General features: G+C 36.1%; 1 protein-coding gene across 1 annotated transcript; it reads left to right on the top strand.

Moving 5' to 3' along the window:
- The first annotated feature begins 400 nt into the window (after positions 1-400).
- On the top strand, positions 401-25803 carry LOC136686351 (CD276 antigen-like). Its single transcript, XM_066660065.1, has 6 exons — positions 401-584; positions 1999-2274; positions 14669-14926; positions 19090-19152; positions 21071-21204; positions 22069-25803. Exons 1-6 carry the CDS (start codon positions 518-520, stop codon positions 22135-22137), a joined length of 867 nt encoding a protein of 288 aa, XP_066516162.1. The 5' UTR covers positions 401-517; the 3' UTR covers positions 22138-25803.
- The last annotated feature ends 368 nt before the right edge of the window (positions 25804-26171 follow it).

The raw sequence follows: 26171 nt of genomic DNA, 5'->3' as shown, positions 1-26171 counted from the left end.
TACATCTGTACCTGTACTCTGCACAATATATAGTATATATATATATATATATATATATATACTGTTCCTTAGATTATGCAAGTGCAAGTATTTAAGTTACAATTACGATTTACAAATAACTTATAAATGCGATATATACATATATATATACATATATATATATATATATATATATATATATATATATATATATATATAGAGAGAGAGAGAGAGAGAGAGAGAGCGAGAGAGAGAGAGAGAGAGAGAGAGAATTAAAATTAAGTATGCAAGGATTTTTCCCTGTTTATTAGAGGTGGGAGCTGGAAGGGTGGAGCAAACAAAGTGAAAGTGAGCTAAAGCGCTCCTGAGTGAAGCAGCTACTGCGATATAAGAGGGCACACTCTCGCTCATTTTGGAGAGATGTTGCGTCGTGTTACTGCAGGTTGATTGGAAATCAGACATTTTATAGAACCCATAATCCTTCAGGAACACCCGTTATTAGGTCTGGAACGTTAATAAAAGCCGTCTGGACGCCAACATGTGTCGAATTCTAAAACACAGCCGCTCAGTTCTGGTCACACTACTCCTCTCGGTGTGTTGGACCGGTGAGTAACAGCGCTGAATAATTCTTCAAGTGAACATGTAACTCGACTAATTTGAGCGTATTTTATTCATTAAAGATATGACGTGTCTCCATATTTGCATCTACAAATGCATTTTCTTCAATTTGGACACCACTAGTCATAGGCTATATGTAAAACATTTTTTTTGTAAAAATGTGAAACAATACTCAAAAATGTAACGGACTTTGTAACTGCGTTTGAGCAACTAAATACACGTAAAACTAAAATCCACAAATGTATTGGAATGCACGAATTTAAAACAACACCAACTGTAATAACTTAAAATCACAAATGTGTGAAAAAAGATTTGCATTTGTACGTCAAATGTCGTGAATGTGTGAATCAGTACATTCTCAAATGGCTTAAAATGTGAAAGAGCAAACCTTTTTAAGGTTCCAAATGTGACAGTGGGAGTTTTTGAATGAGGTGGAAAGAATCCACACATTCACCTTCTCTGCTGCGTGTGCGAATGTCTTTTTGCAGTTGCGGATTTAAGGCCCTGTTTTGACGCCAATTGATGGACCAATAGGAAAGCTTTAGCAGCACCAATCAGATCGCGAGGTTTGTTTAACCAATCAGAACATTGATTTGTTGCTGTCAGCCATACCCAGTAAACATTTAGTCGTTGATTCAACGTTGAAATAACGTAATGACTGCCGTCTAATCAACGTTCTCTTAAGGTTGAAAATGAAAGTTGAAAAGTCGTCCAAACACAGACACTAAAAAGACGACTATAAAACACATTTTGGACGTCCACTGACGTTATCGATTGGTCACCACTTAACTAACTTATTAAGATGAATTTTGGACGTCCATTAACGTTTAAAACATGTCCTTGACGGACAGACTACTTTTAGGCCTATTTTGATCGTCCAGGGACATTCCTTGTTTACTGGGTAGCACTTTTCCACAAAATGAACTCCGGTTCTTGAACCGGTTCTGTTCCTTATTCTTGGAACCTTGGTTTTTTCCAGTGAACCGCCACGTTTACGTGTATGTAGTTGCCCAAACACAGTTACAAATTTTGTTTTACGTGTATGTAGTTGCTCAAACGCAGTTACAAAGTCTGTTACATTTGTGAGTATTGTTCTACAAACTCAAAATCTTTTTGACCCTATTTTGACTCCATATGAATATACGTTACTTGTCACATACATTTCTTCAGGTATATTGATGATACTATTACCACTACGACTACTACTACTACTACTACTACTACTACTAATAATAATAATAATAATAATAATAATACTCAGTGTAATAATTACATCAATGCATGGAGAGGGAATAAAACCTTGTGAATTATAAATGTTATATCAGTAAACTGTTTTTTTGTCTTAAAATAAACCTACAACATGACTTATGTTGTTATCGCTCCATTTCTCCTGCTCAACAGACTGCATTAAGGTGACCGGCATGGTTGGAACAAAAGTCATTTTGCCATGTGACTGTGGTAATGTAACTCATCTGATCAGTTGGCAGAGAAATCGAACCATCGTATACAATGATAACAAAAATGTAACAGCAGCAGAATACCGCAACAGAACTGGAGTTCAGCGAAGCAACTGTTCACTCTGCCTGAGCCAGATCCGTGTATCAGATGAAGGAATGTACACATGTTACTACGGGACAACAAAATTAACCTCCATGAATGTAACTCTACAGGTTACAGGCAAGTAGATATATATGAGACATGCTGCATTTTTAGTAATTCTTACAGTAAGTGTCTGTTAGTTGACTGGACATGTTGATGTTGATTGTTCATTCAGCATTCAAATTTTTGAGTGCTTTCAGTTCTAAAAAAAAAAAGTTATTATGACATATGTTTGCTGATATGAGAAATGTTGCCAAAATCTACATTGCCAATGTTTTTTCCAAGAAAAATAATGGTTTTACAACTAAATAACTGTTTAAAACATAATCATAATCTCCTGAAACTAACATTAAACAATGGAAAATCAGAGAGATGTTGCTGAACTGGTGACAAAAGTTACTAAAAATATATATTATATGGAATATTGCAAGAATGACATGTCTCCCACTATTTAAATTGCGTTCTTCATCAAATCGAATTTATTTGTATAGCATTTTTACAAGTGATGTTGTCACAAAGCAGCTGCACACAATTCATTTTCATTAATTCATTCATTATCTGTAACGGCTTATCCAGTTCAGGGTCGCGATGGGTACAGGGCCTACCTGGAATCATTGGGTGCAAGGCGAGAATACACCCAGTCCTTCACAGGGCAACACACACTCTCACACATTCACTCACACACTCACACTTACGGACACTTTTGAGTCGCCAATCCACCTACCAACGTGTGTTTTTGGACTGTGGGAGGAAATGGGAGCACCTGGAGGAAACCCACGTGGACACGGGGAGAACACACCAAACTCCTCACAGACAGTCACCTGGAGCAGGACTCAAACCCACAACGTGGGCTGTGTGACGGCGACACTACCTGCTGCACCACCCTGCCGCCCTACACTCTGAACTGTGGAAGAAACCTTGGGAGGAACCAAGGCTCACAAGGGGGGACCTATCCTCCTCTGGTCAATCTACTGGTAATAATGGTGAGGAGTTCATGAAAACTTTAGTGTAGAGCGGGCAGCTCCAAGGCAGGTAGTGGTGGCTAGAGCGTGTGCAGCTGGTCTGAGATCTCAACAATCAGTCATCTATCAGTGTCCAGCTGGACAGGTTGGCGGTCGTTTAGTTGGAAAAATGTAGAGGGATGGATTTAGTTTAGTTCTGTTTGGGTGTATGTCAAGCAGAGAATGTGAACATGTCCAGAGTGTGGCTAATGACTCCGGCAAATCTGACTATGGCAGCTTTAACTGAAAGGAGAGAACCAGAAGAACACACAGATGCAGGAGCATCCTGAAACATTGGCATCCCTCCGCTCCACCGTCAACAAACTTGAGTGATAGCGTGAAGTGGCGGGACGACACCAGCGTCTCAGTTTACTAAAATTCCCTATGTGCATGACCCCCTGGATCTGCTGCCTTTATCTATGGAGAGCATTAACTACCAAAAGTTAAACTAAACAAATGAGTTTTTAGCCTACATTTGAAGATTGCGATTGTTTTTGAATATTTTTTGGAAGATCATTCCAGAGTTGGGGGGCTTTATAAGAAAAAGCTCTTCCCCCAGCTGAGGCCTTCTAATTTCTGGGAACTATTAAATGTCCAGTACTCTGTGGTCTTAATTATTGTGGAGGCTCATAATAGGAAATAATATTGTGAAGGTATTCAGGAGCAAGACCATGTAGGGCTTTAAACGTTAATAACAGAATTTTGTTATCAATACGGAATTTAACAGGCAGCCAATGAAGTGATGACAGAACTGGGCTGATATGTTCAAATTTTCTAGTTTTAGTCTGGTTTTAGACCCTGGCTGCAGCATTTTCAACTAGTTTAAGTTTATATAAATTTCAGCTTGTGCAACCTGACAGTTAGTGTGTTACAATGTTTCTGCGTCATGTCGGGATAAGGCATTTCTAATTTTGGCAATGGTGTGGAGATGTAAAATGCTGTCCTAGTGATGCTGCCTATGTGTTGGTCGAATGATAAATTCGGGTCAATTATGACACCAAGATTTTTTGCTGCTGTACCAGGTTTAACTGGAAAGTCAGCAAGATTTTAAAATAAGAATTTAAAATAAAGTCTGATCATTTATTTCTGGCCACTTTTGGACCCAGAAACAGAACATCTGTTGTATTACTTCAAAGAGAAATAATAAGACATTAATTTTTAGCTAGACAAGAAAAAGTGGCTTGAGAAAATATCCATCACTTGATCCACCACACTGAAAAATCATTGACTTTAAGGCTTCAGTTCACTTTAAAATAATAAAAGGATACACTTCCATATGAAGTTCATTTATCAGCTTGTTAATTTTTATTTTATTTTTTTATTTGGCTCAAATTTTTGCCATTTTTACATTTATACATTTTTATTTTTATTTATATTTTTTGCTACTACTTTTCAGTGTTTAAAGAGATAAATGCCAGAAAAGTGCTGAAGTAGCTGTTACAAAGAGAAATGTGATATGTGACACCAGAAAGTTAAAAAAAAAAAGAACAAAAAACAAACTCCTTATCAGTAGGTTGTGGAGAGGTCAGGGAAGTTACACATACACAAGCTGAGACAAGTGAAATTACACAGGATAAGGATTTGGAGACATTTCTCATCGATATACCACAAGTTGTGCAACTTTGTGTTAAACTTTTTGTTTAATAAAACACATACACGCATGACTTTGTCGCTCATGAAACTTGAAATAATGACTATTAAAAACAAAGAAACCACAAAAGCAAAATAATGCTTTGCTAGATGTGTTGTAACCCAAGCAAAGAAACATTAACTTTCTAATTAAAGGTATAAGTATCTGTTGTTTAAAGTGTCACAGTCACACAGCTCCAGGTTTCCTGGGGTTGTGGCTTTGAGCCTTGCTCTAGGTGATTTTCTGTGAGGAGTTTGGTGTGCTCTCGTCGTGTCAGAGTGGGTTTCCTCCGGGTGCTCCGGTTTTTCTGTCACGGTCTAAAAACATGTTGGTATGTAGACTGGCTACTCAAAAGGAAAGTGACTCAAATCTAATTTAACAAAATTGGATTTGACATGTCCATCAGTGCAGTTCCATGGTGCTACTAGGCTCTGTTCCCCAACTAATTCCATGCTTTCAACACTATTGTTAAGCCGATGTGCTTGTTTACTCTGGCACTGCTCAGCTCTGCTCACCCAGCTTCCCTTTCTTCTTTCACAGCTGTTTTCACATATTAAGTGAATTTGTTTTTAATATTTGTTTAATAAGCAAGGGTATAAATGCAGTCTGATCAATATACAAATATATTGTCTTAGCAAATTTTCTATACATAACAAAAATAAATTACAAAAAATTTATCACTGCCATAATTTTTGTACTTTACATGTACTAGAGAAGGGGATGCCAAATTTTGTTGAACTGCCCATATCAGTTATTTAGTGTGAGCCTTATTTCCCCCAGGTTTAAGAGTTTTATCATATCTGTTAACCATGCCTCAGTAGATGGGACTGTTAAGTGAATTAGTCTATACTCTTCTTGGTGATTTGTGGTTTTAAGGCACTGGTGACAAAATATTTTCAGTGTTATTAAAACAAAGAAACTGTGTCACTCTAATGCACCGAAAGCCCAATTAGTTCTGGCTATAGCAGCTACATAAGTTACAGAGATTAAAATTTAGGAACAAAAGCAGAAACATGTTTGGAAGTGCTCCCTACTTTTGGACAGTGAGAGGAAACACTGAGAGCACCCGGAGGAAACACATGTGGAAACGAGGAGAACACACCAAACTCCTCACAGACAATCACCTGGAGCAAGACTTGAGCCCACAACCTCCAGGTCACTGGAGCTGTGTGACTGCCACACTACCTACTGCGCCACTGTGCCACCCATAACTTAACATGCAATGGCATTTTAAAAACTACATGCTTTAACCTCCTAAAATGCCTTTTCATTAACGGTAAATAAAGTCATAAGAAACATTTGTGTGTATATCAGCAGAGATGTGGGTACAATGATGTTCATGAAACATGAGCAGAACAAATTTGTGTATTTTTAAATCAATTTTTCCTAAAAACATTCAGATTAATAAAAATGTTCATAGTCTCAAAATGTTCGTAGATACGAACAAAACTTACACCTGCTCCTGAAAATGCGTAAAGCATGCGTAATGTCTGAAAGACGCTTAAAGTATTATCTGACCTGGCTGAACTAAAAGTTAATTAAAATGCACAAATTAAATAAATAAACAACACATAAATAATCAAATGTAATTTCAGAAAATGTTCTCTTCCTAATGCAGCCTGTTATTCAGAGCAATTTCCAGTAGCTAAAGCGCTGAATTATTTTGTTACTCATGTAGTCAGACAGCAATGTGGATCATTGCAATATAAAAGAGTTTATGCTCTGTAACCTGTGTTATTGGCTGATGTTGTGCTGCTGGATTCAACAGAGAACTTTACTGAGAACAGAGTAAAGAGAACAGAGAAATTTAATGTCTTTGGAGATGATACAGGTTCATGGTTTATTAGCTGAGAGATGTCTCTCTGTTCAGTCCACTATCGAGATCCAACATTGCGACATTTTAGAACTCTGAACTTTTCCTGAACTGGTGCGTTTAATCTGTATGCGATCGTGCACCTCTGATGTTTTATAACATGCCTTATAAAAATTAAAACATTTAATCTTTTTTCAATGGGAAGAGGGTCATGTGACACATCAAACTTATTGGGAATTTCACAAGAAAAACAACGGTGTGCTTGGTTGTAACGTAACTTTATTCTTTCATGAGTTATTTAAAGTTTCTGACCACTTATAAAATGTGTTCAAAGTGCTGCCCTTTGTGTTGAATTGTCAATGCAACCCTCTTCTCCCACTCTTCACACACTGATAGCAACACCGGAGGAGAAATGCTAGCACAGGCTTCCAGTATCCATAGTTTCAGGTGCTGCACATCTCGTATCTTCACAGCATAGACAATTGCCTTCAGATGACCCTAAATATAAAAGTCTAAGGGGGTCAGATTGGGAGATCTTGGTGGCCATTCAACTGGCCCACGACGACCAATCCACTTTCCAGGAAACTGTTCATCTAGGAATGCTCAGACCTGAGACCCATAATGTGGTGGTGCACCATCTTGCTGGAAAAACTCAGGGAACGTGCCAGCTTCAGTGCATAAAGAGGAAAACACATCATCATGTAGCAATTTCGCATATCCAGTGGCCTTGAGGTTTCCTTTGATGAAGAATGGCCACAGTATCTTTGTACCCCATATACCACACCATACCATCAAGATGTGCAGCATCTGAAACTATGGATAGTGGAAGCCTGTGCTAGCTGCAGTGTTGCTATCAGTGTGTGAAGAGTGGGAGAAGAGGGTTACATTGACAATCTAACACAATGGGCAGCACTTTGAACACATTTTATAAGTGGTCAGAAACTTGTAAATAACTCATGAAAGAAGCACACCATTGTTTTTCTTGTGAAAGTTTGATGTGTCACATGACCCTCTTCTCATTGAAAAAACTAAAGTTGGATCCAAAATGGCTGACTTCAAAATGGCCACCCACCCATCTTGAAACGTTTCCCCCCTCCCATATACTAATGTGCCACAAACAGGAAGTTAATATCACCAACCATTCCCATTTTATTAAGGTGTATCCATATAAATGGCCCACCCTGTACATCACTAGTGTTATTTGAGCACATAATCTAACTGCTCAGAAAATTGCTTCTTAAATGTAATTTTCTCAAACTAAACTTTTGCACAGTACTATTTAACTCAGCTTAATCCATCAAATGCCTCGCTATACTTTCCCATAAGTGAGCAAAAATATACATAGAACCACACTAAAAAGTACAGATTTAAATACAGAGAGTAAAAAATTGATTTCTGCTCAGAACATTTGTTTTCTTTTGCTTTTCTGTGGTGATTAAGGCTTTCTGCTTAGGCTCCTCAGTCTGAGCGCTTCCTTATATGGCGGTCATATGAAATTCATGGGCAGAGATTATGATAATGGGATGTTAACTGCAAAGAAATGTGCACGTCATCCCAATTTGCGAACATTTGGTATTCACTGACATAAACATGTTCTACTAAAAACATCTGGTGTTTTATCTTGTTTTATTTGATGAATGAAGCCCAATGTGTGTATTATGGAGGTTGCAAAGAAATTAATGTCAGCTTAAATAGCAGAACTGGAGTTGTAAATTCCTCTATGTAAACTTTGATTTAATGGAGGCTAGTGGGAATTTGGGATGACTTTATTTTAAATAGTTTTAACAAATTATTCAAGAAAAGATTTAGAACAATCTAAGATGCCCAAAAATTACAGTGTATGTGCTTAGAAAATCTATACAGATAATGTATTTGAGTCTGCTAATGAATTTGTTTCAGTGAGGATGGTGATTGTGAGATTGCTAGTAATATAAACTTTTATTTTAACAGAACAATGCATAATATTTTTACCTTAAAATTACTGTTTCAGAATCTTTGTGATGTTTCAGCAACATCCACAGCTCTATATCCACTGAGGAAAACAGACCCACTTAAGCTTCTTAGTGATGGAAAGTGACATTCTCTAATTAAATGAAAACACATTTGAGCTTATCACTTTTGACCCAGTCTGGTCTTGCAACAGCCATTCTAAACAATGTCTTGGTGTACTGACTGAATATGTGAAAGAGGTTTAAGTCTTATATATATACAATAGTACATTTTGCAATTTTGAAAATGTTATTTCTCCTGTTACAACCATCACAAATGGAGTACCTCAAGGGTCAATATTAGGGCCAGTACTCTTCTTATTACATACATTATATTTGGGTGTTATCATTTAGGAAATATAATATCCAGTTTCACTGTTAAGCAGACGATACACAACTTTATATCCCACTGAGGATATAACCCACGTAAACTTCTTAATGATTTTTTAAGTGATAATATACTTTGGATGGAAAGTGACTTTCTTTAGTAAAATGAAAACAAATTTGAATTTATCATTTTTGGCCCAGTCAGGTCTTGCAACAGCATTTCAAAACGTCTTGGTATACTGGTCAAATATCTGAAACCTCAGGTCAAATACTTTGATGTGGTATTTGATTCAGGCAAATAAATGTGGTTTTCAAATGTTTTGTCCTGCTCAGATCAGTAGCTAAAATTAAAAACTTTTTCGTGCCTCAGGTTTTGGAGATGGATATTCAGGCCTTTATTTCAACTTGCTTGGATTACTGTAATGGACTGTATAACATTTATGTCAATAAGGGGTAATTTGCTCATTTACAGTCAAAATCCAGCATTGCAGAAACTTCATTGTGACAATTTTAGAGGAAGGTAGGTGGGAAAGTGCTGAAGTGGTTTAAGTCTTACATTTGCCCTAGTAGATTTGCAGTTAATGTTGAAAATTTTATTTCTCCTGTTACAACCATCACAAATGGAGTACTTCAAGGATCAATATTAGGGCCATTACTCTTCTCATTATTTACATTTCCTTTAAGTGTTATCATTTAGGAAATATAATATCCAGTTTCATTGTTAAACAGACGATACACAGCTCTATGTCCACTGAGGAACTGTCCACTGTTTTTGACTTTCTTTAGCTAAATGAAAACAAATTTGAACTTAAAGCCATAGCTATTCAAGCTATTCAATAGCTTAAAGCTATTCAGCCATAGCTTTGAACTTTCAGCCATAACTTTTCAGAGCATCTTTTTTTTTCCTACACTCATTGTACTCTCAGCTCCATATATATACTAGTCTACAGACTGTAGTCCGGGGGTAATTAATTAAAATTCATTAAGGTTATTCATTAAGTTAAAGAAAATTTTCTCAAGCTTAATGTACATACCTGCATTATTAACCTGCATTATTAGAACATAATGCATAACTTGCATTATAATCAGTGCCATATCCTGCATACTGAAGTAGCCTTGTAGTTATAGCAACATTTTATGTAGTTAACAACTAAATGTCAAACCAGATTACTCTTTCAATTACATTTTAATATATTCCAACAAAATATTTAAATGTAATAAATAACAAATACTCTAAATAAAAGGTACTTTTTCAATTTCAAATAAAATTGCCTCATAAAAAAATTATTTAAAAATGACTATGAAAATAAGGTCCCTTAAGACTTGTTGTTGCAGTTGACTTACTCCTTTACATAACCAGCAGTCTGATTGATGATGGAGTGGAAAACAATGTTTAAAAACTCCAATAGCACTACTGTGTCTGATCAGTGCAACACAGACCAGCACTAAGAGTGATCCACCACCCAAGCCATGCCTGCTCTGTGGTGGTTTATGGGGGTTCTGAGCACTGAAGACCAGGATGAAAATGTGCAAACAATATGCAGAGCAACAGATGAACTGTAGTATGTGATTACAGTTGGGTCACTTGTCTTTCAGTTGGTGTTTATTTTGGGGGTTGATCCCTTCAGTCTCCTCATTAGCAGGTAAAATGTATGCTCTATAGAGTTGAAGTCTGGAGATTGACTAGGCCAGTCTAAAACATTCCACATCTTGCCCCTGATGAACTCCTTTGTGGTTTTTGGTCATTATCATTCTGCATGATAAAGGACTTCCAGTCACTTTGGTTGATAAAATGACAGACAAATTGATTCTGTAGATATCTGAGTTCACTGCTCATAAATCAGTGAAGATGAATGAGCCCATCCTAGAAGAAGCCATGCAAGTCCAAGCCATGATGTTGTCTCTACTGTGTTTCACAGATGATGTTGTATGTTTGGGATCATGAGCAGATCCTTCTTTCTACAACTCTTAGCCTTTCCATCACATTGGTAAAGGTTGATCTTTGTCTCATCATAGACAGTCCTCTTATTATAAATAGACACAGGCAAAACCCAAATCTGAAATTGAGCATAGACATTCATTCATTCATTCATCTGTCACCGCTTATCCAGTTCAGTGTTGCGGTGGGTACAGAGCCTACCTGGAATCATTGGGCGCAAGGCAGGAATACACCCTGGAGGGGGCGCCAGTCCTTCACAAGGCTACACAGACACACCTACGGACACTTATGAGTCGCCAATCCACCTACCAACGTGTGTTTTTGGACTGTGGGAGGAAACCGGAGCACCTGGAGGAAACCCACACAGACACAGGGAGAACACACTAACTCCTCACAGACAGTCACCTGGAGTGGGAATCGAACCCACAACCTCTAGGCCCCTGGAGCTGTGTGACTGTGACACTACCTGCTGCGCCACCATGCCGCCCCGCATAGACATTCAGCACTATTTATTGTTTGAATAATCAATGAAACAGGATACACCTGGGCAACAAAACGCACTTGACAGTCACATGTTCCAATATTTTGCTCACAAGAAAAATGGGTTGGTTCAGATAACTGTGTATCATATTCAGATGTAAATATCTGGAAATAAATGTTCATCTTTTGTTTCAAATTAATCTTTTAATGTCAAAGCCAAATATTTTAACTGCATAGCAAATATGGGATTAGCCTCACTGTTCCAGTACTTTTGGATGGGAGTGTATACGGTCAGTGGAGCTGAGAATATGGACATTGAGTGTAGAAACAAGAAGGTGCTCATTTCTATTTGCTATAAATCAATTACTTATTAGACACACTCAAATGTAAATAAAAGGTGAACCTGCTTTAAATATTAATATTACAACCCAGATTATTAGGACAATCTACTGCTTTGAGCTTGTACCTCAGTTGGTTGCAGAAGCTGCATTTTCATACGATTGGCTGAGAATTGTGTCAGTCATAATTTTGCAAATCTAGCTTAATAATGATTGAGTTGGAAGAGCCATCCAATGGGATCTATTCTCCTGTCATAATCATTGCCTAATGATCCTTCAACTGGATTCTACAGTATCGCATTGCACAGCAATACTTTCATGAAAAAAGTTGCCTGATATGAGTTGCATGCAATATTACTTTAACACAGCTTGGCATTTCTAGAAGCATCTGTGTACTGCATGTAAAATCACACAAATTTGACAAACTTTGCAACATTCCTTTGTAAATCCTCAATGAATCTGCCCACATGCTTACTAGCAATTTTCAATATCTCCTTGGTGAAGGCAGCTGTCCTGACATGCTTCACACAGTCATTAGCATCCCAGTGCCAAAGAAGTCCTGAGCCAATGTTCATAATATATAATGGCTTGTTTTTGAAAGGTCACAGTGCATATTAAGGATGCATGCTCCAGTAGCTAGTCAGCAAAAACAACTCACCCAGTCTGACTTCTTTACTCTGCACTTGTACAGTCAAAACTGAGATGATTTTATTTATTGATGACAAATATTTGAGTTCCTTTCTTTAGTTAGTTTAAAATATGAGTGTTGTTTTCTTGACAACACTTTCCTTCAAGGGAATATTATGGAAGTCTTGTATGGTAAGAGTAGAAAGATGAAAGTGCGCTTGTGAGACTAAATTTACACCAAAAACTATTGGAAAATAATATATTTTCCAACCGAATAGACTGCCAGCATATAATTCTTGCAAGGCTATTATAATCGTCATTTACATCAAAGAACAGTTGAGCAATTTGTCTAAACAGTGGCCGTATGACAGCCAACTTATGTGGTCATCTACACTCTAAAAAGAAAACAGTTGATCCAACTTAATTTAATTGCTTCAATTGGTAACAAGTAATTCAATTAAGTTTATCTAACCTTAAGGTCCTTATCCATTTAACCTTAAGAAACTTAAAAAATTAAGTTGGATAAACTTAATTGAATTACTTGTTACCAATTGAAGCAATTTTCTTTTTACAATGTAAGCAGTGGCCATCTGGTTCAGCATGCTAATTCTTAGCAATTCGATCCTCAAGGAAAAAAAAAATAAATAAAAATCACCCGAAGCCTGGAAAGAGTAAGCCAAAAAAAACTTCAGCTGGTGAGACTTTTTTTTCCCCTCATTTTCCAGTCACTGAGCTGGACCTGTGTTTATGTGAGAGCACAACAAATAGTTTAAACTATTTGATAAGAGTGGAGAAAACAGAGAACCATGCTACAAAAACATAAATAAGAGAGAAGAATGAAGAGAACAAAGCAAAACCAGTGACAACTAGGGTAGAGAATGAAAAGCACTGAGCTAAATCAGACTAGGAACTGTGTTAACTGTGTTGTGGAAAATGGGTAGTGTATGTACATTTTAAGGTACTAATGTGTTATGGTTATGGTTAGAATTTCAGGAAATCATGCTGGAGCCTTACTGAAAAATTATATAAGCATTTTCTTGCCTTGCACATTTTCTCATGATTTAATGGGTCACATGAGCTGAGAAGTTTGTGCTGTCTTCCAAGCACTTCCAAATGACCTGTTATCTTGCCAAAAGAAATAACAAGTATGTTTACATCACAGCAATAATACATGTTTTGCTGCCTATTTAAATTATCATGGAGGCAAAATAAAATAATAAATCACATTTGCAGTGGAACACTTACAAGTGACATGCATTATGTACCTCTTTCATTTGCCTTACTGTGCCAAACCTGGGGGAACCCACAAGCTTCCCAGGAAATGTTGAACACCAAACACTTGTTTTGAAGCTACAACATTGAAATGAAACCTTGGGTGCAATTAGGGGTCACACAAATTCCTAATTAAATATTCACAAGTAAAGTAACAAATACAAAGATTTTCTAATGTGTTATATTGTGACTATTGCAAACTATTCGTGCACATCCTGTATTTAGTTGGAAATCTGAAAACACAGCAACTTAGCAGACTTAGAGTTTTCCCATTATTAGCTAAAGTGCTTAGAAAGCAATTCCTGAAATTAACAGTTTATTTTATGCTTATAAATGCACTCAGTGATATGGTAAATATGGAAATATTGAAATATTTCAAGGTGGGTTTCAGGCCTCAGACTAGTGTAGAAATGGCAGGTTACAAAAATTCTGGCCCTTCTTATAGTAAAAATGACATTTACGAGAAATACTAGTGAAATAAATAAAAACTAAAACAAAACTAGCAAGTAACTTTGTGTTCTTTTGATCTTGTATTAACCATAGAAAAACACAAGCTGTGATGGGTCATTAGGGCATGGCTTAAAACAGCATGAAAAAGCAGTACAATGTATTTGAAGCTCCCACACAAACACACACCTGTTGTGGTGGGCAGCCAGCCACAGCACCCACTGTCAGGAGAGCAGAATAGTGCTAGGCAGAGCAAAACGTCTGTTTAGTTGGATCCTCTGCGTTCATCTTCCATGCACGAAAATGCCAGCGATCAAGATGCCAGACAGGTGTATTTTGTGGGGTTGCCAAGCTTAAAATATGTGCCTCTTTGATTTTACACATTTCATCAGGTGGGGAAAGGCAAGGTTTAAAAGAAGCTGGTGTTTAAATTTTTTTTTTTTTTTACACCTCACTACTTTGGGAATGTTTTGCAAGTTATATTGGCCCTCAGGGTAATTCATAGATCTGAAAGAATGAATTCAAGTTGGGACATTTGGACTGTTTGATGATTAAAACTAAGGTTTGTCAGCTCATGCTATTTTTTGTTGTTCCATATTTTTCCCAACAGCCAACTTCACTACAGCTTGTGTGGACAGATCTGGCACTTTTCATTGTGAAGCATTAGAAGGGTATCCTGAGGGGAAGATTGTATGGAGACTGAATGGTCAGCCTCTGTTCCCACATCCCATTTGTTCCCTTATAATAATGAACCCATCCAATAATCAGTATGACATGAGAAGCTCTGTAAACTTAAGTGTAAATGGCAAAGTTACATGTGAGGTGGAGAACGGCGGGCTACAGCAACAAAGAGCAGAATGTGTCACTGGTGAGTCATTAATACACTTTTTTCATTTACAATGGAACTTAGCAAACGGGTTTCTTTAACAAACATTGTGTATATGATACAAATACCATTTTTGGAAATGTTTGGACATAAAATCAATAAAAACAAGAAACACAAGGAAATTATTATTATTATTTATTATATATTTTTTTGCTTATATTGAATATTTATTGATTTGACAACAGTACAAAGAGAACATGTCCCCTGAACAAATTAATCAATGTTAAATATAAGCACATTTAGGCTTTAAAGCCTGCACCACACCCCAAAAGGCATGTTTAATGCTTTGTTTACTTTTCTTTTAAATACACATTTAATCATTTGAGAAATCAGCATACAAATGTTGTTAGGAAGGCTTGGCAATGGAAATGGAATTTTTGTCCATTCTTGCTGGATACAAGACTTCAGCTGCTCAACGGTCTATATTGCCATTGTCTGATTTTTCCTCTTCATAATTTGCCGCACATTATCAAAATGATGCACATCTGAACTGAAGGCCGGCCAGGTGATCACGTGCATTCTGCGTCTACGAAGCCATGCTGTTGTAGCATGTACAGAGTAAGCCCTGTCATGGCCTTGCTGACTTCCCTGGAAAAGATGATATGGGTGCCGGTCACCCATTCCATGGGCATTGATGATACAACCCATATCATAGCAGATGTTGGTTTTTGCAATTTTTGTAACAAGTCCTGGATGGTCTCTTCATTTTTGGAAACTCAATGACTTTTTTTTTTTTCTTTTAGGCTGTGTTCACACAGATGGTAAAAGTAACAAAAATCTGATTTTATGCTCAAATCAGATTGTTTAGTTCTGCTGTTCACACTTTCTATATAATGCGACCTATATATCTGACATCAGTCTGAACAGATCATGCTCCTAAACTGACCTGCATGCTCATTAGGACAGTGCGTCAGGCACTTTGACCTGAAAGGTCTGTTTGTTTCACACATAATTAATTAATTCATTATTTAGGTTTAGGGTTAGTAGGTAAGTTTTTTTCACTCTAAGAGTTTAATATTTCCATATTTATACCAACATGAACGATATAAAACTGATGTAGAACTACAAAAAAAAAAAAAACAAGCTCTTCTCATGTTTTTATAAAAACACAATACTAAGTTTTATTTTCTCATATATGAGAAACAGGAACCTGGATTACGATGTTTTACAGGTTTTCTGTTTTCCAATATTTTTACAAAACAAAAATGCTTTTACCAGTCATTTTCCATGTCCTAAAGACCTCAAATTAAAATGAAATCTTTTTGACCCATTAGAGTTATATTGTCAGCGTTACATTGCCACAGATTGGATATGGTTCGGATCTCAGTACAACATGTGAAAGTGGCCCAAGTCTGACTTTAAAAAGTCAGATTCAATGCAATTTGTGCTGTTCATTCAGCCACAAATATGACACATCCATGTCACATATAAAGACATGAGATCGGATTTGGGCCACTTTTACCTGCTGTGTGAAAGTAACATTTGGGCAGGGGTGCATCCCCGTTCAACACTAGAGAACTAACATGGTACAACGCATCATTAAACTGACCAACATCTGAAGTCCGACCATTTCCCAAAATTGTCGTAATTTGTTAGTACCAGAGTAGTTTGAACCATGTTGGTTTAAACCACCGTAGTCTGAACTACAATGGTTCCAGACGTGTTTGGTCTGGCTTTCACAGCGGGAAACATGCAAAAACTCACACAATTTGTAAAATTATGCAAAAATATGAGAGTTGTGAGTGAAATTATTTACTACTTATTACTTAGATTAAAAATAAATGCATATTTAAAAATAAATAAAATAAATAATAGTAATAATAGGCAAAGATTACTTGTAACAAAATAAATAACATTTGTATGCATTTTAATTATAAAATATATACAATACTGTGCAAAATTTTAGGCACATGCAAAAAATGTGGGAAGTAAAGATGACTTAATAATGGAATTAATTATTTACTATTTTAAAGAAAAAGAAAACAATGTGCAGCGATTAATGTAAAGCAATTAATAATCGAAATAATGTCAGTATTTTATGTGACGACCATTTGCTTTTTTTTTATTATTCTTAAATATTAGTTCTAGGTAAAGTTTATACAGTTTTATAAAGAAATTAGATGGTAGTTTTACTGAGTGTCTTGGAGAATCTTCCACATTTCTTTTAAGATCTTAATTTGGATTGTCACACTTCTTTTTTTATGCAAAAACGTAGGCGCCTTCATTATGTTTATTTTTTTAATTGAACGTAACCTCTTTTTTAAAAAGTTGCTTTCTTTACAGACATAAAATTATTATTATTATTATTGTAACATTATTATTGTTTTTATTGTTAAAGTAAATCTGAAATGTTTTTGTACTGACTCAATAATGCAGAATTCATAAAATAAACCTCTATTACTCAAAAATGTAGGGTGCCTAGAACTATTGCACATACACTGTCTTTTTTTTTTCATGCTTTTTGAGGAACTTTTGACCTTTGAGCGGGTGGGAAATCTGTGAGAAAACAACGACTATATGTTTATGCCCTAACCTCACACTTAAATATGATGTTTCTTTAAGGGTTCTTTAGTTAAGAAAATGGTTCCATATAGAACCCTGAACAACTGAAAACGTTGCATGATTAAAGGTTTCATTGCATCATGAAAGTGTTCTTCAGATTGATGGAGAATGTGCTATAGATGGTTCTACATAGCACCTTGTAGAAAAGGCTTGGCACCATAATGGCACCATAAACAGTCCCTTGATTGTTATAAGCTTAAAATCATAATATAGAACACTTCTCTGTGCTGTATAGAACCCTTTTCTAAAAGTTGCTGCATAGAACTATCTATAGCACATTTTCCATCAAACATTCATTATCTGTAAGCGCTTATCCAGTTTTGGGTCGCAGTGGGTCCAGAGCCTACCTGGAATCATTGGGCACAAGGCGGGAATACACCCTGGAGGGGGCACCAGTCCTTCACAGGGCAACACAGACATACATTCACACCTACGGACACTTATGAGTCAGCAATCCACCTACCAACGTGTGTTTTTGGACTGTGGGAGGAAACCGGAGCACCCGGAGGAAACCCACACAGACACAGGGAGAACACACCAACTCCTCACAGACAGTCACCCGGAGCAGGAATCGAACCCACAACCTCCAGGCCCCTGGAGCTGTGTGACTGCGACACTACCTGCTACATCACCGTGCCGCCTTCCATCAAACATAATACTCAGAACAAAATAAGACATTCAAGAACATGTTTTTACACTTCGTGCCGTATATTAAGGGGAGATAAGGTATCTAGTTATCTCAGGTAGGAATCTAGTGTTTATTTTGGCCTTTATAGCTTGATGTCCTCATCAAATGTGACAGTTCTGTCATCCATTGAAGTTTCTCTGTTATAATAAACGTTGATAGGCAGCCACCAAAGATGTGTAAATGTTATTCCAGCTTTAATACCATTCAGTTTCTTATCAGTAACAGTCAGAATAAGCACATCAAAGCAAACAAATGTTTTGAAAACTGTATCTTTGCATTAGATCTAGGGAAACAGTCCTGGCTTGAATGAATTTAACCTGTTTTTTAAAGTACAATGTAATGTTTTGCAAGCCAAGTGCCTATTTATTGACATTTGACTTCATGAACACATGGTGACACTGCAGTTTACTACATCCAGCATGTTAATCCAAAATGTGATTACAATCTATGAAAGCATTATTTGAATTAATAAATTAATTAACTCAATAACTCAAATATCTGTGAATGCACCAACAACAAATGGACATTGACAACAATTGATCAAAGTATTCCTGATATGTGCTGATATTCATAACTGATTGGTAATGAAGTGGTGTCTGAGGGATTGAAGGTTAGTTATTTAGTTGGGATTTTCTATGATACTCCTATGCTCATATAGTAGTTTTCTGAACACTCAAACCATTTTTGATTTTGGGTTGCACATTGTTGTTAAGAGACTGTTAAGTGAGGTGACTCTGAATGATGTGACACCAGGCAGTCCTTGTAAACATTACCTATTCAAATATAAACTTTAACTATGTGGTGAAGGCATTGTCAGCTGCTGTCCTCATGCTTACCGCTGCCCAGTACACATATATTGACCTGTTTTCTACTTATTCTTTTGCCCCTTTTGTAGAAAAAGAAAACTCACAGCTGCTGAAAACATATTGCAGTGGTGAAAATTATTGTCAATATGCAGGTACGTTGATATTGCATTTTGTCATGCATAAAGTGTCATATTAATGTTCTGGATTTAAAGAGAGATGGGGGTAGGGGGAAAAACAAGAAAAAAGAAAAGAAAACACAGCCTTTTTTTTTTTTTTCTTTTTTTTTTTTAAATGTATTTTTTTGTGTATTCTTTCTAACACATACCCGTGCGTGTGGGCATAATAAAGGCATTCCCTGCAGCATCTAACTGAAATCATGTCAATTTTGAACATGGAAAGACTTCATATATTGGCCTGTGGACATGTCACTCAAACACCAGATATTTTGTGATTGGACAGATGCATTGCATTGGCTGGATTCATTTGCATAAATGCACTGCACAGTCTCTATACCCATTATGCACTGCGCGAGTGTGTCTGACTGAGCCATCGATTTCCACTGAAAATGAATGGGATCCACTGCAATATAATGCTGCATCCGACCAGTGTATATGCTCAGTAATTCATGATTAGCAGTAATTTGTAGTGTTGCATGTAGCATGTATGTGTTTGAGATCTGACAACCTGTGTTTAGTACAGCCATTGTGCTCTACATGCATATGTAATGACTGCAGAAGTCAAGTCCTAAATATTTAATTTGCTGTGATCAGAAATGGTTATTTTGAACAACAGAGAACATCAACAGGAATGTCATGAACTTATCAACCGTGCTGAAGCTTGGTGTACAAGCATTAGAACTCAACCTTAGATTTATGACAGAAAACGGCCTGGTCTGATGCTTACCTGGGGAAGAGATGGCACCAGGATACACTTTGGGAAGAATGCTCTGGACAGTGTTGGCTGTCACTTCCTCAGTTAAGTGACACACATGCAGCAGGTCATCCCCATGATATTAAAAACATGTGATTCATCAAACCATGGTCCAGTTATGCTGTGTATGTGCCAGACTACACATACATTTCCTTTACCTGCCACTTCTCAGCCCTCATCCACCATAGAGGCATCCAAACCCAGTTAACCTCTGGATTTTTGTCACCAACATTCTTTGTGCTGTGGTATTGGGGTGGGCTTTCTTCACTTTCTGCCTGTTGAAGAAAAACAGTGGAACAGTGTTGGAAAAACAGTAGGTGTTTCTGCTTGGAATCTTCTCAGGGGAGGGGAAAAATATAGCCAATCCAGTCAGAATTAAAACACAGATAAGCTCATGTAAAAATAATAAATGAGACCAACTGAAAGTAAAATAAAAAAGTAAAAAAAATATATATATACAGTATGTAAAATGGCAAATGAAAACAGAGAATTATTGTGATTAAACTAAAGCATTTCATGCTTTTGAGGAGAGCAAGTGATTTATTGGAAGCCATCTTGCAAAGATGTTAACAGGTGTCAGTTTCTCACTCTCCCATACTAAGTGGAAGCATATACAGATAATAGAGTCTTATCACCCACAATTGTTCCAAAAACAATTTTCCCACCATGTCTCAAGGTTATAAATCAGTGATAAACAGGCAGAGAAAAGACAAACAGGTCTGAGATGATTCAGAGTGACCTGTGACAAAGAATGACATAAGAACAACACTATAAAATGAATATAAAATTATTTATATTGAATGAATATAGATACTTTTTATTACAAAATAACTCAAAATAAACTTTATTAAATTTATCATGTTATAATGTAATTAAAGATGAGATTCAACCCTATTTTTTGTTGGAATTGTACAAAAAAAAAAAAAAAAAGTCTCACCCCCACCCTGTAAATGACTCTGTCCCATTGCTATACCTTGCTATTGGCATTAAAATGAAAGCCCTTCATTGTTCTCTTGTTTGATCATGAATCATCATATGACACTGCAATGAAAATAACTCGTGGTACTTGCGAAAGTTTTCTGTCATGTTCTGGTACATCATCAATCACTCCTAAATATTGTTTATTTTTCTTCTCCCTAGGCAATGGCCCCAATAGGCAGACAGCACCTGAAGTTTCCCAGAATGTTTCTGTGGTTTCTGTGGTGTGTGGATCACTTGTGGTCTTTTTGGTAATTCTTTCAGTGTGGATAATCAAACGCCGCAATAGAGCACAAGTGAGCAAACTGGTTTGTACTGTCATCTGAACACCTTTGTACAACTTTATCATACCCCTATCATAGCAAGTTACCCCTGCGATATGCAGTAATGCACCCCCATGCCATCACAGATTCTGGCTTTTGAACTGTGTGCTGATTAATTGGATAGTCCCAGGCATCTTCAGCTCAAAGGACACAGTGTCCATGTATTACAAACAGAATCCACTTTGCCTCAATTGCCTTTAAAGGGGTCATCTAGGATTGTGGGGAAATGCTGTTCTCTGGTTTATGTTTGTTTAGAAGCACAGAGTCTGTTAGGCAAAGATGTAAAAAGAAAAAAAAATACTGTTTGCATGTGGCTGAAGTTTTTTCACTGTTTGAATGACCACAGAATCTCATTTTAAATTCAGGTTATTTAGTTCTTTAGGATTTTTTATAGGTATTTTTAATTTCATGCAGTTAGCACTCTTTTGAATTTAGAGTCAGTTCTATTTTTTGGAGGTGCTTCTGAAGCCAATTTCCACATTGTTTTTGATGCAAGGAAAGGAAGGAGCTCCAAAAAGTTGGAGCTATGAATGTGGCTGCAGGAAACTGCTTCTCATTTCAAGGGCTGCATCGTTCAAAGGACACATTTGTAGACCTATTGTGTCACAGCAGCGCGATTCGACTGTCCATTCCGGACACGAAAGATACAACTAGTCTATCCTTCACCACCCGAGATATCCCATTGTTCATTGCATGCCGCAGGGATTTCGGAATATTATGACATCAGCAGAGCTTTAGGGTGCACTGGGCTTTAGGGTGCATTTTTAGCACTTAGGATGCCTTTAAATAATCATTATGCACTTAACACTCACTAATGACTGTGTTCTGGTTTTAAAGGGAACAAGGAATAACCAGTCAGAAAAATGGTCTTTGTGGGATCGAGTTGGCTGTATCAACAAAGCGTAATCTGAATATCTGACATCTAATTCATGACAACAAAGTGATGTGAAGCCAGGAAAGTATACTACAAATAATTAACAACAAGGTTATTTATTTGCAATTATTCATTTGTACAATGAACAAGTATATCCATGATATATTCCAGGTCATAAACTAATGTGTATTGATTTTTATCTTTGTTATTATTTATGACAGTGTTCTAGGGCCTCAGCATTGAAAAAAAAAAAAAAAAAATTAGAGACTAAAGTCAGAATTCTGCTAATAATGTCGGAATAATTCTGAGAATAATGTTGAGGTAACTCTGATAATAATGGCATAATATTTCTGAGAATAAAGTCAGAATAATTCGCTACACGTATAATGGGGCAGACACAACCATGTAGTGTATTGCTGAAGTCGAACTATGGTATAGATTTTAGGAATAAAAACTCAGTCCTCTGCCACATCAGGACCAGATTGTGATTAGTATTTAAACCCTGAATTGGTGCAAAGTCAGAATAGGGCAAGTAGTTTCACAGGATAAGATAAATTCTCGTGAAAATTATTGATCCAGAGGGAGTGGAACTCCGGCATGCCCACGAGGCTCCATCGCGTTACAGCTTATGGACTTGTACAATAAACTAAAGCCATATGCATCGCAGTCAGGGGCTGATGGGGTTAGTTGTCATGTTGTGTGGATGCGTTTAATAAATATTTCTGCTGACTTCACTGACTGCTACTTTCACAACTCACTCTATGGCACACAGACCATGAGGCTGTCTGTCTACATATTATAATAAATAATAACCCAAAACAGTGATTCTCTAAATATTCTGACTTTATTTTCTATATATAATATATACAGTATATATATAATATACTTTTTTTTCTCAGAATTATTCCAGCATTATTCTCAGAATTATTCCGACATTATTCTCAGAATTCTGACTTTATTCTCAGAATAAATTTTTTTTAATGCCGTGGCTGTAAATTCTGTCGTAGATTATAAATTTTGTTTCTTTCTTTTCAAACAAAAGCGGGTCACATAGGCACCGCACCAAACTGCTGCTAGGACCACTTTGCCCTTAAAAATATGTAATACATAATTAGAAGAGAGAAGTTGCCTTTGCTGGACAGATTGGCTTCCTTATAATTTGTAAATGTCCATTATTTACATTTTTTAACATAGTGTACATTGTGTTGCTAAAAAGGCAAGACTGCAGTTTCTACTAGATCACGTTGTAAAGAGCAAGGGATTTGTTTTAGTTAGTGAAGATCATTTACACTACATTCATCCCTATTATCGTTGTCATGAAATGTCTTGAGTGAGCATTGTCCCGTGAACAGTCATGGCTACATTCAGCTGTATGACTCAATCAGATATAATCAAACAAAATATCATCCTTGCATAAAATCTTAATTTGTATTCCATATGGCATCTTCCAGATCCAGGTCATGTCTGGTCACAAACCAGATATTCCACATTATTGTAATTTAAAAAGCAATCACATATTTTCTCCAATGATTACACTGACGATTGGATACATAACTAATTCTATACTAAACCTGATTTAAAAATGGCCAGCTCCTTGCTGAGGACCAGCTCTATGGGGCATTAATTGATTCATTCAGGGACTAAAGGTTGAATGTTTAACAAAAAAAAATGTGTTTCTTACATATTGGTTGTCACTCTATATTTTTAAAAGCAACTTAAAAAAAGATAAAAAGCAAACCTTGACATTTTGTAGGAATGTCCTTTTCTTTGAATGTAGGCCTTGTGGACATGGATCCAGTTATTTTTAAATACAAAGGTTTTTGTCTATTCACATCAAAATGGAATTATGTCACTGAAAACAAAGGTTTTAAAACACTCTTCAAAGTGGAGATTTTTTAAAATGCTGTCAGTGGCATTGTGTTTATGGCCAAAACTTTTCGGAAAGTGATGTCACACCGCATAATTGTTTCTGGCTGAAATTCATATTCTCGTTCCCTATAAAGTAAATTACTTAAAGGGAATGTCTACAGTTATGTCTACAGTTTGTATGTAGCTAAAGTTTAAATTGTCTGTAAGTTGATATTCACTGTTTGAATTATCACAGAATCTTGTTTGTAACTCAAGTTGTTTAGTTCTGTAAAATTTTGGGCTGTTTAGTTCCGTACAGCCAGCAGTCCCCTGAATTTAAAGTGGGTTGCTACATATATAATCTTAAACCTTGCATGTCTAGCCAATTTGTTTATTTTACTCATTTACTGACACAAGGGTTATTTTATTACAATCATGAACTTTGCCTTCAAGTAAAGAAACTAAGATTATATAAATGCAGATAGCAGTAGATTGCAGATTCCCATATATGAATAAATATAAATGATGAATTAGAAGCATACAATGTACTGTTAAGATCTAGATTCAGATCTCAAAAATAGAGACTATGGAGTGATTTTAGATTAAACATTTGTATTTCTCTCATACTTGATGGTGTTTTGATGTCTCTCTTAAAGAGGTACTGTGGCACCCTACTGGACTTGCATGATAATGCATAGGAAGAAAATCTCAGTTTTTAAAAATATCCGATCCATGTGGACTGGGCCTTTCAAATGTATATTCTGTTGTGGATAAATGTTTTAGGTTATTAACAATACAAACTACTTAAAATGTGAAAACAGTTTTGTGCAGTCATTGTTTTGACGCATTGCCAGTAAAGACACCAGATGTGGGCCTCTTGCTCATTATACTAATTCCCTGTATGTGTATAAAAACTCTCTAGCATTTGGCTGATCGAACCTACCAAAACCCTTGGGATGAGTGAAATATTTAGTGTCATTATTTCTCGAACAGTAAAGGCTGTTTCTGCATCCAATGTGAACAAACTATCTATGGATATAATTGATTTAAATAAAGAAACAAGCAAACAAAAACAAAAAAAGCAGATAAAAAAAGCAATTGTTTTTAAATATAGTGTATATTTTACTATGTTTGCATTGATGTTACATATATTGAAACTACTTCCATTTTTTATGACAATGAATACATTTTCAACGCAATGTAGCGTACAATCTATTTTATAGAATGGTGTAAATATTTGAATTCAGTTTGCTTGCAACTAAATTCCTTTTTTTCAGCTTGTTATAACTGCCTAAACAATTTGTTTTGAAAAAACTTAACGTGACACACTTAAATTGCCAAATTTTTCCATTAGCCTTACATCATGCAAAAAAAACTATTACCTACAGCAGCTTTCTTAAGGTATTATTAAAAACATTAAATACACAAACATTCTTAAATTTCATGGTCAATATATAGGACACAAATTTTAATTAGGCCAGGTACTCTATAACATACACACACACACACACACACACACACGCACACACACACACAGGACATGGGCCAGTTAAAACCTCAAAAGAATACAAAGCTGTTTACTTTTTACAGATGTATTCTTTAGAAGAACATGTCAAATTTAAATGGTTAAAATGACTACTTTTGCCTTTTTAGTACTGGAATTTTACATTTTTGTTGTTAAATGAGCAGAATTGTCGGGTGAGTTGCAAGCAGTAAAATCACTCAAATGTTTAGAGTTGTTATAATATTTTCCTTCGTCTCTGTATAGTATCTTCCTTCTGCTTATGTATGATGTTGCATTTGAATTTGAAAGAAAAAGAATATCTGCTGCACCTATAAATTAAAACCGTTTTATGCACAATGCCTTTTTTTTTACTGTTTCTCCACATACTATCTGAGAATGTGTTACTGCATTTATATATATATATATATATATATATATATATATATATATATACAATATCTTCATTTTTATCTTAACTCCAGATAAGAGTATTACAGAACTAATCGAAATGTCCTTAATAATGTTTTACATTTTGCTTTTACCGATAACAATTCTATTAAAACAACAACAACAACAACAACATGCTTTATGGCCATCTTTATGGAGACCTTAAAAATATTTATGAACATATATAGATTTATAAAACCTAACCTTATGTATAATATAACAGTACATAAACTAACTAGTATATACAAGCATAATGATAGTGCACTC

This window comes from Hoplias malabaricus, chromosome 2 (assembly GCF_029633855.1).
Source record: "Hoplias malabaricus isolate fHopMal1 chromosome 2, fHopMal1.hap1, whole genome shotgun sequence".
Lineage (NCBI taxonomy): Eukaryota > Metazoa > Chordata > Actinopteri > Characiformes > Erythrinidae > Hoplias > Hoplias malabaricus.
The sequence above is the reverse complement of the archived record's forward strand: the minus strand, read 5'-3'. Positions and strand labels throughout refer to the sequence as shown.